The sequence below is a fragment of the Sabethes cyaneus genome, chromosome 1, assembly GCF_943734655.1.
Source record: "Sabethes cyaneus chromosome 1, idSabCyanKW18_F2, whole genome shotgun sequence".
Classification (NCBI taxonomy): Eukaryota; Metazoa; Arthropoda; class Insecta; order Diptera; family Culicidae; genus Sabethes; species Sabethes cyaneus.
The window spans coordinates 85,620,949-85,638,454 of NC_071353.1; the positions used below are offsets into that span (position 1 = coordinate 85,620,949).

General features: G+C 41.0%; 1 protein-coding gene across 1 annotated transcript; it reads left to right on the plus strand.

Annotated features, from left to right (window-relative positions):
* Positions 1–10,601: 10,601 nt before the first annotated feature.
* LOC128745906 (uncharacterized) lies at positions 10,602–16,473 on the plus strand. Its single transcript, XM_053842972.1, has 2 exons — positions 10,602–12,809; positions 12,916–16,473. The coding sequence occupies exons 1-2, from the start codon at positions 10,602–10,604 to the stop codon at positions 16,471–16,473; spliced, it is 5,766 nt and encodes a 1,921-aa protein (XP_053698947.1).
* Positions 16,474–17,506: the final 1,033 nt, after the last annotated feature.

Genomic DNA, 17,506 nt, shown 5'->3' on the forward strand with positions numbered 1-17,506 from the left:
GGCCAAATTTTGTTCCATTTGCTCGATTAGTTCTCGAGTTATGAGGAAATTTGTATTTCGTTTGTATAGGAGCCCCCCCTCTTAAAGTGGGAAGGGGTCCTTATTCACCATAGAAAATATTCTTGCCCTCGAAAACTTTCACATGCCAAATTTTGTTCCATTTGCTTGATTAGTTCTTCAGTTATGAGGAAATTTGTATTTAATGTGTATAGGATCCCCCCCTCCTAAAACGGGGAGGGGTCCCAATTCATCATAGAAATAATTTTTGTCTCCAAAAACAACCACATGCCAAATTTGGTTCCATTTGCTTAATTACTTCTCGAGTTATGAGGAAAATTGTGTTTCTTTGGTACAGGAGCCCCCCCTCTTAAAGTGGGGAGGGGTCCTAATTTACTATAGAAAATATTCTTGCCCTCGAAAACCTTCACATGCCAAATTTCGTTCCATTTGCTTGATTAGTTCTCGAGGTATGAGGAAATTTGTATGGAAGCCCCCCCTTTTAAAGAGGAGAGGAGTTATAATTCCCCTTATAAAGAGAGGAGGGGTCTCAATTTACCATAGAATAAATTCTTGTCACCGAAAACACCCACATGCCAAATTTTGTTCTATTTGCTTGATTAGTTGTCGAGTTATGCAGAAATTTGTGTTTCATTTGTATGGGAGCCCCCCCCCTCTTAGTGGGGGGAGGGGTTTCTAACCATCACTAAAACCTTTTCTCGCCCCAAAAACCCTCTACATGCATATTTTCATGCCGATTGGTTCAGTAGTTTTCGATTCTATAAGGAACATACGGACAGACAGACAGACAGACAGACAGACAGACAGACAGACAGACAGAAATCCTTCTTTATAGGTATAGATATTTATATAGTAGAAATGCAAAACGTTTTTTTGCAATAACTTGAAATTTTGGGGGTGGTAGGAAGATTTCAACTATGTTTTTATGATGTACTAGGTGTGACTAACAACGTACACTAGGTCATTTGAGAAGTATTTTTTCGTGTAACACCGTGTTACAGGTGACTCGGACACTTGCGACTCGCGTGGAATTACCCATATTCAACTCCAAGCGATAAAATCGAAGCAATTTTAGTTCAAGATAAATAGATTAATGTATTTCACACCATCAATCTGCTGAAGAAATGGCGATAGCTTCACAAAATTGACAACTTTTATTGTTGTTTTTTCCTATCGAATGTCACTCCCCCGTACCTGCAAGATTTAAAACAACCTTCGCGCTGTTCCAAATCGAGCCAGAAATAGATCGAAAGTTATACGAGTTGTAAAAACCCGATTAATCCACGTAGTGGTGAAAGGAACCTTTGTTATACGGTCTTACTTGCTATTTGCGATAGAAATCGACACGTCTTCGGAACATAATTCATCTATTGGTTATCGTTACGTAGTGCGTTGGTTTACATAAAATTTTTGAAAATTGAGTCAGTATACAAAATTTAAACAAAATAGGAACACTTTTAAATTATGATAGATCCTTTTTTCATGAAATTGCTGAGTAAGGATAAGTAAGTTGTTATTAATCTGAGTAAGTGCAAATAAAAGTAAGTTGTAAGAGGAAATCTTATTCTTTACCATACCGTCATCCGGGGCGAGAATGTGCCGAAAAAGCATATGTTTTGGTTCTTTAGCTCAGTATACACACAATTTAGAAACTAAATTGATTTCAAACCTGTCAATATATACTAAATTGTTCAATTAACAACTACCGTAGAGATGGTTTAGTTACAATGAAACCTAATTTTACTGGAAGTGCATGAACTTGTGTTGTAAAAACATAAAGTCGAGGTAAATGCCTAAACAGTGAACATTAGCATGTTTATAAACAATACACATAAATGTTAGTATAAAGTAGTTCATATGGGGCCGTCCATGAGCTAAGTGGACTGTTAGAGGCAGGGGGTCGCCCAAAAACTACGCATCATACAAAAACTGTGAACGAAAATAACTCGGGGAGCTCTGAAATAACTAAAAATGAGTTCGTAGTCAATGAACAGCCTTTATATAGCCAGTAGCATTTCTAGGGTTAACAAGGGGGAGATATATGGAGGGCGTGAATCCTAAGGTGGCATACCTATTTGGTCATTTAACAAAAGTAACCATTACTTCGTTCGAGAACCCGCGGCCGCGGAACATGTGACCAATCCCACCCCCCTCCCCCCTCTTAAAACTAGCAGTTTATACACGGTATAATATACTCGTCTTATATTTGAGTGTTTATTCAAAGCATCTGAAATTTCCAGAGAAAAAGTAAAAATTAGTTTAAATTATTTAGCAGACCTATGACGCCGTTTACTCCAAAATGGATGTGGCAATCTAATCTGTCAAAATATTGTGCTCAATAGTAAAGAATGTAAGTGTTCTGGTGTATACTAACGTATTTTTGTTGTGTATGTGAAATCCACAAATTGGATCAATCATTATGGCTTGGCACAATCTCACCCCCGTGAAGCTCGAAAAGTACAAAGCTTCGAAAAATATCATTTTCGTAATCAAAACTTATCCAACGCATAATAACCTTTCAATACATTGTAAATGATTAGTTTATATATCTTCAAAATAGCAAATCGATGCGATTTCTTGTTTGGGTTGGTTTATACGGAATATTTTTTACAAGCGTTTTTTCCGAGTATTTTTGATCGCGAACTTTGAACCCTGTTTAGGCAAAATACTTTGCTAATATTATCTGTGTTCCATTCTAAGTTATGAATAAATATGTTATGCTCATGATCATTTTGAATTTAGGTCACCAGTTTCTATAGATATAATAAATTTTCACAAATAAACATTTTTGGTTTTTGGCCCAATCTCACCCCCGTGGCACAATCTCACCCCGGATGGCGGTATACATTGTCTAGTAAAGGTCTAGTTTATAGGTTTTTGAACTATGCATAGTTTCCTGTAATGACATTCTATTTGAATCACATCAATAGAGTTTTCTTGAATTATTTTCATCAATTTTTTTTATTAACCTTCGGTTACTCACGCTGTTGTATTTTATACAACACGTGTAGGTTTTTCAACGCCATATTGTTATAAAGTTACAAATCGTTGTTTAACTAACGTATATTCTTCAACAAACTTATTATGAGCAAAATGTCATAATTAATCAATGCATTAATAATTTAAATTATTGGGAAAATGTATGCAGCAAAACTATCAGCAAATGTAAAACGTTTAAAATGTATCCGTCAGCTGGTAGTCGAGGAATTCGGAGTCAAAATCAGGGTATTCTTTATAATCAAAGTTCTACAGTTTCTAAACAAGCAAATATACAGGTATACTATTTTCAGCAAAGTTGTGTATTTTGACTATTTGTACAATTTTGTAGTAAGGGTAAGCGGGGCAAGACCGCCCGCCTAAGCAAAACCACCTGTATAAAAAAAAGTTGTAGCTCAATTTCTAATTTATCTGCTTTAAATGAACAATTGATCTATTACCTACATGTAAAAAATAAAAACATAAATATCTGTAATGATTTTCTATTTTTTATTGCGATTTGGAAACACGTCCAAAAAATAGAGTATTTTTTCCATGCGGGGTGAAACACGCCCACTAACGGGGTAAAACCGCCATAGCGTATAACTTTAATAATATTCAACCGATTTGAATGAAACTGGTGGCATTGGATTCATGAATTTATCTAATTTAAACAAATTGAATCAGTTTGCTATCAAACAATACATGGTTCCCCGAGATTCGCAAGTTCGAAAGAGTGTCCGGCAACCACTCGTATTTGAAGAATATCAGTAATATAGGTACCAACAGTCTTGAAATTGATACCGTGTAGTTTCCTTAGACAACAAGATGGATCGGGTTAGGCATCCTGGAGTCTATCTTTAAGGACTAGAGAGGATCTAAGATAAAATATAACAATATGGGTATTAAAGTTCCTGCAATTGATCCGGTAGGTCATCTTTTGACATTTCAAATTGTTCTGATTGATAAAGCAGATACATATTACTTTTCCATTGCTGAGATAATTTGCTATATTTTCATAAAAAATATGTTTATTCCATGTTATTTGTTCCAAGAGGGAGGAATTATTAAAAAAAGCTATATGCGAGAAAGCAAGAAAATGTCCATAGCGCCCGCAGGGAAAATTGGCGATTTAGATTTCCAAACAGTCTACCAGCTATAAACTAAGCACATTTATATTGTTTTATGTAAATCTGAGATTCTTTGGTCCAAACTATGCAATTATTTTAAACATCTCCTTATCGCACTAGCATTAAACACGACGGTCTTGCGCCGTTCGTTGTGGGCGGTTTTACCCCCAAATGACCGATTTACACATTTCACTATTTATTTCAACAAAACTGCATGAACAGTTACCTAATTTAGGTACTGTCGGATGAAGACAGGATCAGAGAAGCAATGTGGGTTGGATTTACTGAAAGTTTTAACGTTTTGAATAAAATAAACCCTAAGTTCTGCGGGAACAAAGTTATAAAAAACGAAACGATTATAACGAAAAATCTATTTTTATTTATTTCTCCGATAGTTTGTACGATATTGCTGTACAAGGTATTGTAAAATATTGCGTACGCATTCAGTAATAAGACTGTCATCAACATTTAACACCAATTTGAGCAAGGCACTGTAAAACTATGGTGGGCGGTTTTACCCCGCCGGGCGTTGTTACCCCGTTTACCCTTACATGAAAGTCAAACAACAATTACAAAAAGAGCAAAAATAGAAAAACTGTTTTTGCAAGTTCATATACAATAACTAAGATTTTTCTATCTTCGCTGCAGAGACAGAAGGTTATTGTCTTTTGCAAAATTTCTTGTAATAATATGCTCCCATATTTTTCGTATTGTTATACATAACTTTTGAACTAAAAGTCCGATCAGTATGACATTCAATAGCGACCTATGGGACACTTAGACCTTTCATTTGACACTAAGAACATTAAAATCGGTCCAGCAATCTCCGAGAAAAGTGAGTGAGATTGAAAGCGTTACACACACACACACACACACACACACACACACACACACACACACACACACACACACACACACACACACACACACACACACACACACACACACACACACACACACACACACACACACACACACAGTACACGTCTGGAAGGGAGTAAAGCACCACGAGGGTGGCCGTGACGAGGTGCACGTTATGAACGTAGGCAATTTCCAATCGGTACACGTCTCGATGGGTGAAAGCATCCATCATTAATGAGAAATCCTGCGAGGGTGGCTGTGACGGAGTGCGAGTTATGGTGAAGAGCACTTCCCAATCAGTACACGTTATGATGGCAGGCTCTCCCAAATCGGTTCACGTCTCGATGGGTAGCAGGTGCGTCGTTATTGGAGCAGTGCATAAGCACAGCCTCTCCCCGAAGTAGTCGCCTTGTAGCGGTCCCGGGGGGATTTTGAGCCAGGAGCAGTGAGGTTTTTAGTGGGTTAGAGTCCCACACCGTGCCACATGATGATTACCATCATTAGTGTGCGAGCCATAGAGCGTTTCCTCACTTAAAAAAAACACACACACAGACACACACACACACTCACACACTGACACACACACACACACACACACACACACACACACACACACACACACACACTCACACACTGACACACACACACACACACACACACACACACACACACACACACACACACACACACACACACACACACACACACACACACACACACACACACACACACACACACACACACACACACACACACACACACACACACACACACACACACACACACACACACACACACACACACACACACACACACACACACACACACACACACACACACACACACACACACACACACACACACACACACACACACACACACACACACACACACACACACACACACACACACACACACACACACACACACACACACACACACACACACACACACACACACACACACACACACACACACACACACACACACACACACACACACACACACACACACACACACACACACACACACACACACACACACACACACACACACACACACACACACACACACACACACACACACACACACACACACACACACACACACACACACACACACACACACACACAGAAAATGCTCAGTTTTCGAAACTGAGTCGAATGGTATATAACATTCGGCCCGCAGGACCTTCTTTCCATTTCCGGTTTTCCAAGTGATTTCTACACCTTTATACTATATATTTATATAGTAGAAATGCAAAACGTTTTTTTGCAATAACTTGAAATTTTGGGGGTGGTTGGAAGATTTCAACTATGTTTTTATGATGTACTAGGTGTGACTAACAACGTACACTAGGTCATTTGAGAAGTATTTTTTCGTGTAACACCGTGTTACAGGTGACTCGGACACTTGCGACTCGCGTGGAATTACCCATATTCAACTCCAAGCGATAAAATCGAAGCAATTTTAGTTCAAGATAAATAGATTAATGTATTTCACACCATCAATCTGCTGAAGAAATGGCGATAGCTTTACAAAATTGACAACTTTTATTGTTGTTTTTTCCTATCGAATGTCACTCCCCCGTACCTGCAAGATTTAAAACAACCTTCGCGCTGTTCCAAATCGAGCCAGAAATAGATCGAAAGTTATACGAGTTGTAAAAACCCGATTAATCCACGTAGTGGTGAAAGGAACCTTTGTTATACGGTCTTACTTGCTATTTGAGATAGAAATTGACACGTCTTCGGAACATAATTCATCTATTGGTTATCGTTACGTAGTGCGTTGGTTTACATAAAATTTTTGAAAATTGAGTCAGTATACAAAATTTAAACAAAATAGGAACACTTTTAAATTATGATAGATCCTTTTTTCATGAAATTGCTGAGTAAGGATAAGTAAGTTGTTATTAATCTGAGTAAGTGCAAATAAAAGTAAGTTGTAAGAGGAAATCTTATTCTTTACCATACCGTCATCCGGGGCGAGAATGTGCCGAAAAAGCATATGTTTTGGTTCTTTAGCTCAGTATACACACAATTTAGAAACTAAATTGATTTCAAACCTGTCAATATATACTAAATTGTTCAATTAACAACTACCGTAGAGATGGTTTAGTTACAATGAAACCTAATTTTACTGGAAGTGCATGAACTTGTGTTGTAAAAACATAAAGTCGAGGTAAATGCCTAAACAGTGAACATTAGCATGTTTATAAACAATACACATAAATGTTAGTATAAAGTAGTTCATATGGGGCCGTCCATGAGCTAAGTGGACTGTTAGAGGCAGGGGGTCGCCCAAAAACTACGCATCATACAAAAACTGTGAACGAAAATAACTCGGGGAGCTCTGAAATAACTAAAAATGAGTTCGTAGTCAATGAACAGCCTTTATATATCCAGTAGCATTTCTAGGGTTAACAAGGGAGAGATATATGGAGGGCGTGAATCCTAAGGTGGCATACCTATTTGGTCATTTAACAAAAGTAACCATTACTTCGTTCGAGAACCCGCGGCCGCGGAACATGTGACCAATCCCACCCCCCTCCCCCCTCTTAAAACTAGCAGTTTATACAGTTTAGAGAAAAAGTAAAAATTAGTTTAAATTATTTAGCAGACCTATGACGCCGTTTACTCCAAAATGGATGTGGCAATCTAATCTGTCAAAATATTGTGCTCAATAGTAAAGAATGTAAGTGTTCTGGTGTATACTAACGTATTTTTGTTGTGTATGTGAAATCCACAAATTGGATCAATCATTATGGCTTGGCACAATCTCACCCCCGTGAAGCTCGAAAAGTACAAAGCTTCGAAAAATATCATTTTCGTAATCAAAACTTATCCAACGCATAATAACCTTTCAATACATTGTAAATGATTAGTTTATATATCTTCAAAATAGCAAATCGATGCGATTTCTTGTTTGGGTTGGTTTATACGGAATATTTTTTACAAGCGTTTTTTCCGAGTATTTTTGATCGCGAACTTTGAACATAATACTTTGCTAATATTATCTGTGTTCCATTCTAAGTTATGAATAAATATGTTATGCTCATGATCATTTTGAATTTAGGTCACCAGTTTCTATAGATATAATAAATTTTCACAAATAAACATTTTTGGTTTTTGGCCCAATCTCACCCCCGTGGCACAATCTCACCCCGGATGGCGGTATACATTGTCTAGTAAAGGTCTAGTTTATAGGTTTTTGAACTATGCATAGTTTCCTGTAATGACATTCTATTTGAATCACATCAATAGAGTTTTCTTGAATTATTTTCATCAATTTTTTTTATTAACCTTCGGTTACTCACGCTGTTGTATTTTATACAACACGTGTAGGTTTTTCAACGCCATATTGTTATAAAGTTACAAATCGTTGTTTAACTAACGTATATTCTTCAACAAACTTATTATGAGCAAAATGTCATAATTAATCAATGCATTAATAATTTAAATTATTGGGAAAATGTATGCAGCAAAACTATCAGCAAATGTAAAACGTTTAAAATGTATCCGTCAGCTGGTAGTCGAGGAATTCGGAGTCAAAATCAGGGTATTCTTTATAATCAAAGTTCTACAGTTTCTAAACAAGCAAATATACAGGTATACTATTTTCAGCAAAGTTGTGTATTTTTACTATTTGTACAATTTTGTAGTACATGAAAGTCAAACAACAATTACAAAAAGAGCAAAAATAGAAAAACTGTTTTTGCAAGTTCATATACAATAACTAAGATTTTTCTATCTTCGCTGCAGAGACAGAAGGTTATTGTCTTTTGCAAAATTTCTTATAATAATATGCTCCCATATTTTTCGTATTGTTATACATAACTTTTGAACTAAAAGTCCGATCAGTATGACATTCAATAGCGACCTATGGGACACTTAGACCTTTCATTTGACACTAAGAACATTAAAATCGGTCCAGCAATCTCCGAGAAAAGTGAGTGAGATTGAAAGCGTTACACACACACACACACACACACACACACACACACACACACACACACACACACACACACACACACACACACACACACACACACACACACACACACACACACACACACACACACACACACACACACACACACACACACACACACACACACACACACACACACACACACACACACACACACACACACACACACACACACACACACACACACACACACACACACACACACACACACACACACACACACACACACACACACACACACACACACACACACACACACACACACACACACACACACACACACACACACACACACACACACACACACACACACACACACACACACACACACACACACACACACACACACACACACACACACACACACACACACACACACACACACACACACACACACACACACACACACACACACACACACACACACACACACACACACACACACACACACACACACACACACACACACACACACACACACACACACACACACACACACACACACACACACACACACACACACACACACACACACACACACACACACACACACACACACACACACACACACACACACACACACACACACACACACACACACACACACACACACACACACACACACACACACACACACACACACACACACACACACACACACACACACACACACACACACACACACACACACACACACACAGAAAATGCTCAGTTTTCGAAACTGAGTCGAATGGTATATAACATTCGGCCCGCAGGACCTTCTTTCCATTTCCGGTTTTCCAAGTGATTTCTACACCTTTATACTATATATTTATATAGTAGAAATGCAAAACGTTTTTTTGCAATAACTTGAAATTTTGGGGGTGGTAGGAAGATTTCAAATATGTTTTTATGATGTACTAGGTGTGACTAACAACGTACACTAGGTCATTTGAGAAGTATTTTTCCGTGTAACACCGTGTTACAGGTGACTCCACTTCGCGTGGAATTACCCATATTCAACTCCAAGCGATAAAATCGAAGCAATTTTAGTTCAAGATAAATAGATTAATGTATTTCACACTGTTACTACTGGCAACGCTTCTGTGACCCAATGAGTCAGTAACTCCGAACTGATACGAGCCACAGTGATAAGCATCCGTCAGCGTGACAGGCTTGATGAACCGTCAAGTGAGCAGCAGTACCAACACCAACTAGAAAAAAGACTGATACATTGTTCGCTAAGTCGCGGTAAAAACGTGCTTCATAATTGCACTAATTATTCATACATTTTTCATACTTTTCTCTACATTGTGAATTGAGGTGAGCAGTAAATAAGATTTTCTTATCACAGATTTGTAACTTATAATTAAATTTGTTCTTAAAACCTACTTATGTGCTAAAATTGTATTACATTCTAGTGCCTATGTACAATCTTATATTAAAATATTCTATCTAACCTACAATTGAATTTGTTTGTGGAACAACGAAACTAAGAAGCACTGAATTTGTGAGTTTACTTATTATTAAATCATGCAAAATTACTAAAATACATGCTTATTTGTAGCTTGAAGCACTACGCTAACAAGAGTCGCTGCTATTTTTATTCCGTTCCCGAACAAAACTTCAAGAAATTCATCTAAGATGAACGAGCATGGTGAGACCACCACGGAAACAGTTCCGGATAATAGCAACATTTTCAGCTGCCCCGCCTGTCAGAGGCCCGACTCCGCCGATGATCTTGTCGGCTGCGACAAGTGTGAAAGCTGGTGGCACTATTCGTGCGCCGGTGTAACCGATTCCGTTAAAGATCGCCAGTGGTATTGCACTAAATGCTTTCCACAAACAGCAAAATCATGTTCCAATGCCTCGTCGTCGGCTTCTCGAAAAGTTCGACTGGAATTAAATATGAAGCAGTTGGAGGAACAACGAGATCTCGATAAGAAGTTGTTAGAGCTGCAATTGGAGAAGAAGTACGTTAAGGAGAAATACCAATTGATGGAGGATTCGCTGCTCGAAGAGGGTGAAACCCGCAGTGTTCGAAGTCGAATCGACGAGATTGAGTCTCGAAAGAAGCAAGTCACTGACTGGGTGAAGGACCAAACGGCAGAGCGAGTAAAATTGGATGCGCAGTGCGCTCCCTTAGTGGTACCAGCAAAGGCAACGCCGGAAAATTCGTCGGTTCCCAAGGATAAAAATATATCCACCGCTATTATCGAAGAGAAAGAAGAAGAAGTGACTCACGGTGAGAATAGAATTCCACCAGTCATCCCGAAAAATGACGCCTTCCGTAATTTACAACGAAAGCTGAAAATCTGCCAGGAGTTCCAACAACCAAATTTAGAGCAGATACAAGAACTGCAAGAGCAGCTGCAACTGTGCATGCTGCAATTGCAACAACAGTCCACGCCTGTTTCTTCTCGACCTGCAGACACCTCGAAAGGAGCTGTACCGAAAGCATCTGCCATCGATCATCCCAAACAGCAAAACTGTAAGACCTCCGCTGATTCGATGCAGCAGTCTAAACAGTCCGGACAAGTCCAGCAGCAAATTAACGTCATTGACATTGTAAGCGAACCTTCCACCAGGGAGAAGCAGCGAAATGCTATGCAGCAGCAAAATCAACTCGCGCTCTCACCGCCGATCAATCCGCTTCATTCAGAAGTGAGAGATCCTGTTTCGACACTTAATTCTAATGCCAACAGGACACCAGGTCCATCCCCAGTGCAACTTGCAGCCAGACAGGTGATGCCCCGGGATTTGCCGGAATTCTCTGGCGACCCTGAAGAGTGGCCGATGTTTGTAAGTAGCTACAACAACACCACATCTGCTTGTGGCTACAACAATGCCGAAAATCTCTCTCGGCTTCAGCGGTGTTTGAAAGGTGCTGCACTCAAGTCGGTCAGGTACTACCTCATGTCACCAGAATCGGTCCCGGATGTTATGCGGACCCTACAAACTCTATACGGCCGTCCCGAGATGATAATCGGCAAGCTCATCAAAACCGTGCGTGAAACGCCCTCTCCAAAACCAGAAAAACTGGAGACACTGATCGAGTTTGGAATGGCAATACGGAACCTAACCCAACATCTCATCGTTGCCGGTCAACAAGCCCACCTTTCCAACCCGATTCTATTGCAGGAGCTTGTTGAAAAACTTCCTGCTGGTGTAAAGTTGCAGTGGGCTCAATATCTGCAAAATCATCCTGTAGCATCGTTGCAAATTTTCAGTGAGTTCATGACGACAGTAGTGGATTCTGTCAGTAAAGTTGTTGTATATGCGGGACCGACACAGAAAAACGAAACTCCAAGAGGTCGTGAAAAGGGATTTGTCCATACGCACGCCGAGATAAGCGGACAGGGCGGAATGCAAGCAGAATCAAAACGCTGTCCAGTTTGTAGCAGAGAGGGTCATCGTGTAGCTGATTGTGCTGTTTTCAAAAAAGGTAGTACTGAGAATCGATGGAAGATAGTTCTTACTTTTAAATTGTGCCGTACCTGCTTCAATTTCCATGGTCGTCGAACTTGTAGGAGCACTCGTCGTTGTGGTGTCAACGGTTGTGAATTCCGCCACCACGCGCTACTCCACTCTACTCCCATCTCACCCACCACATCGGGAAGCCTGGGTGCCTATCAGCCTTCCGAAAACCACGCTTACCACCATTGCGGACAGTCGGTACTGTTTCGTATTATTCCCGTCATCATTCACGGGCCCTCAAAGTCCGTCAAAGTATTCGCTTTTCTCGACGAAGGTTCTTCGGCGACATTGCTTGAACACAGTCTTGCAGAACAGTTGGGAATTGAGGGACCGGAGCATTCGCTTAAAGTGGACAGCAAATATGTCACGATTAGAGTCAGAGTCACAGTTAATTTCTCTAGATGTATCGGGAATAGAACAGCAGACACGTTATCACGTGGCAAACGTTAGAACCGTTGAAAACCTCAATTTACCCTCTCAGACTCTGCGCTTTGGGGAACTGCAACGTAAATTTCACCATTTAGCAGGTCTTTCCGTCCAAAGTTACGAGAACGCTACACCACGTCTGTTGCTAGGACTTCGCGACATTGGCCTCGCTGTTCCGCAGGAGACGAGAGAAGGAGATCGTGGACCGGTAGCTACCAAAACGCGTTTAGGTTGGTGTGTTTATGGGAGTCTCGATCACCAGCCAAAACCAGAACATGTCAATTATCACATCTGTGATTGTGACATCAATGGGAAATTCGATACCCTGATGCGAGAGTATTTCAACGCAGATTTCGTTGGAACGCAACCACCTACGAGCATCGATTCCGAAGAAAACAAAAGGGCACGTCGGATTTTGGATGAGACAACATCTAGAATTGGCGATCGGTTTGAAACTGGCCTAATCTGGCGATTCGATGAGGTCGATCTGCCAGACAGTTTTCCCATGGCTCTGCAGCGTTTGAAATGCCTGGAACGACGTATGCAACGAGATGAAACACTAAAAGAGAATCTTCATCGCCAGATCCGGGAGTACCAGGAAAAAGGGTACGCCCATCGAGCAACGGAAAAAGAAATGCAGTCGGCTAATCCAAAGCAGGTGTGGTATCTTCCCATCAGCGCTGTAACCAACCCTAACAAGCCAGGGAAAGTCCGTTTAGTTTGGGATGCCGCAGCGAAAGTTGATGGCATCTCACTGAATACACTCCTTCTGTCGGGTCCTGATCTTTTGGTTCCGCTCCCGCACGTCTTGTTCCACTTCCGTCAATTTCCGGTCGCCATCTCCGCTGACATCAAAGAGATGTTTCATCAGATCCGCATCGTTGAAGCTGACCGTCAATATCTGCGGTTTCTGTGGCGTGATAGTCCCGACCGTCCTCCAAATGTTTATATTATGGACGTTGCAATTTTCGGAGCAACCTGTTCGCCGTCATCCGCACAATTCGTTAAAAATACGAATGCGGAAGAGTTTTCGGAGCATTTTCCTAGAGCGACCAACGAAATCCTGAAATCCCACTATGTGGATGACTACCTTAGCAGTTTTGAGACGGTTGAGGAAGCAAAAGCAGTCGCCGCGGACGTAAAGATGGTACACTCCAAAGGCGGATTTGAAATTCGCAACTGGGCATCAAATAGTCCTGCAGTTTTGGATCATTTGGGCGGTAGGTTAGCAGAAACTACAAAAGAACTGAATTTGACGGGAAGAGATAGCACTGAGCGGATGTTGGGAATGCTCTGGCGGTCTACTGAGGACGAGCTAAGATTTTCGACGATTTTTCGGAAAGAGATTGCAGCACTCATCGATTCTGAAACGAGACCAACTAAACGACAAATCCTCAAATGCGTCATGAGCCTGTTTGATCCGCTCGGACTTCTGGCGTCATTCCTGGTCCATGGCAAGATGTTGATGCAGGAAGTGTGGAGGACAAAAATACAGTGGGACGAGCGAGTCGACGATCGTATCTACAACCGTTGGAAGAAATGGATCGCATTGTTCAGCAAAGTTGGGGAGATACGAATTCCCCGCTGCTATTTTGTGAATGCAAATTCTGATTTGTATGAATCTCTCGAGGTCCATGTGTTCGTGGATGCCAGCGAAGATGCGTACTCCGCCGTGGTCTATTTTCGAGTTAGGGCTACAGATGATACCGTTCAATGCACTTTAGTTGCAGCAAAAACGAAAGTCGCACCTATACAACACGCTACAGTTCCTCGGCTTGAGTTGATGGCTGCACTACTGGGAGTTCGACTCGCAAACTTCGTGGCCGAAGGTCATACCGTATCTTTTCGACGACGAATCTTCTGGTCCGATTCGAGGACCGTATTAGCTTGGATTGGGTCCGAGCACCGTCGTTTTCGTCAATTTGTTGCCTGTCGAGTCGGTGAAATTTTGTCATCAACAAACGCGAACGATTGGAGATGGGTGCCAAGTAAGCTCAACGTGGCGGACGAAGCCACTAAGTGGGGGATAGGCCCTTGCTTTGACACTTCCAGTCGCTGGTTTCAAGGTCCACTATTCTTATACTCGGACGAGCTGTGTTGGCCACAAACCGTACCAGAGATTTTTTCTACCGACGAGGAGCTACGTCCATGCAACGTTCATCAAGTGGAACTCGTACCACTTATTCAATTTGAGCGTTTTTCGAACTGGTATCGCTTGCTGCGGTCCGTGGTTTATGTAAGACGATTCGTCAACGCTTGCAGAAGAAGAATAGGAGAATCTTTCACAAAGAAAATTTTGACTCAGCATGAAATGAAGGATGCTGAAAATTTATTATGGAGAATGATTCAGTTGCAAGCATACGCGGACGAAATCAACATTATCCAAGACAACAAGAGTTTGCCCTTTGACAAACACCAGCCAGTCGACAAATCAAGTGTACTGTATAAACTAACACCGATATTGGATGATCAAGGAGTACTGCGAGTCGATGGTCGCATAGGGGCCCTTCAGGTAGCCTCGGTGGATCAAAGATGTCCCATCATACTACCAAGGCAGCATTACATGACATTCTTGTTAATAGACAGCTATCACCGGAAGTATTTACATGCCAACTCTGAAACGATAGTCAACGAAGTTCGGCAACGCTTCTACGTACCACGGCTCCGAGTATTGGTAAAAAGCGTGGCGAACCGATGTCAGTGGTGTAAAATAAAGAAAGCTCGACCCTCCGTTCCTCGAATGGCACCGCTACCTGTAGCGCGACTGTCCCCGTTCATTCGCCCATTTAGCTATGTTGGCTTGGACTACTTTGGTCCGATAATCGTAAAAGTGGGCCGCGCCAACGCCAAAAGGTGGATTGCACTTTTCACGTGCCTTACAGTACGTGCTGTACACGTGGAGGTAGCCTTCGACTTATCTACAAGGAGCTGTATATGTTGTATTCGACGTTTCATTGGTAGGCGAGGAGCACCGATCGAAATTTACTCCGATAATGGGAGAAACTTCACGGGAGCGGAGCACATCTTGAAGGAGCAAGTTAAGCGTATTCACGAAGACACGGCAGTCATTTTTACAAACGCTGACACGAAGTGGTTTTTCATTCCGCCGCTCACTCCCCACATGGGCGGTTCTTGGGAGCGCTTGGTGCGGTCCATCAAAATAGCAATGAACAGTCTCCCGCAAGAGCGCAGGTTCGACGATGAAGCCTTGTACACCGTAGCCGTAGATGCCGAAGCTATTGTAAACACACGACCGTTAACTTATCTACCTCTGGATGCGGCCGAGAAGGAAGCGCTTACGCCAAATCATTTTTTACTCGGTTCTTCTAGTGGCGTAAAGCAACCAACAGTAAAAATGATCGATTCAGTTAAAGCCATTAGTGGCTCGTGGCATATGATCCAGCATACCTTGGATCTTTTCTGGAAACGCTGGATCAGAGAGTATCTGCCTACTCTGACAAAACGAACCAAGTGGTTCGGAGAGACGAAAGTGGTGCAGCCCGGAGATTTGGTTCTGATCATCGACGAGTCTAGGCAAAATGGATGGCTTAGAGGAAAAGTATTGACGGTGGTTCCAGGAAAAGACGGCAGAGTAAGACAAGCAGTAGTTTAGACGTCTGGTGGAGTATTCCGGCGGCCCGTATCTAGGTTGTCAGTATTGGAGGTAGACCAGCAAGGTAAAACTGAGGCTGATACCCATCTTTACGAGGCGGGGGATGTTACTACTGGCAACGCTTCTGTGACCCAATGAGTCAGTAACTCCGAACTAATACGAGCCACAGTGATAAGCATCCGTCAGCGTGACAGGCTTGATGAACCGTCAAGTGAGCAGCAGTACCAACACCAACTAGAAAAAAGACTGATACATTGTTCGCTAAGTCGCGGTAAAAACGTGCTTCATAATTGCACTAATTATTCATACATTTTTCATACTTTTCTCTACATTGTGAATTGAGGTGAGCAGTAAATAAGATTTTCTTATCACAGATTTGTAACTTATAACTAAATTTGTTCTTAAAACCTACTTATGTGCTAAAATTGTATTACATTCTAGTGCCTATGTACAATCTTATATTAAAATATTCTATCTAACCTACAATTGAATTTGTTTGTGGAACAACGAAACTAAGAAGCACTGAATTTGTGAGTTTACTTATTATTAAATCATGCAAAATTACTAAAATACATGCTTATTTGTAGCTTGAAGCACTACGCTAACAAGAGTCGCTGCTATTTTTATTCCGTTCCCGAACACACACCATCATTCTGCTGAAGAAATGGCGATAGCTTTACAAAATTGACAACTTTTATTGTTGTTTTTTTCCTGTCGAATGTCACTGCCCCGTACCTGCAAGATTTAAAACAACCTTCGCGCTGTTCCAAATCGAGCCAGAAATAGATCGAAAGTTATACGAGTTGTAAAAACCCGATTAATCCACGTAGTGGTGAAAGGAACCTTTGTTATACGGTCTTACTTGCTATTTGCGATAGAAATCGACACGTCTTCGGAACATAATTCATCTATTGGTTATCGTTACGTAGTGCGTTGGTTTACATAAAATTTTTGAAAATTGAGTCAGTATACAAAATTTAAACAAAATAGGAACACTTTTAAATTATGATAGATCCTTTTTTCATGAAATTGC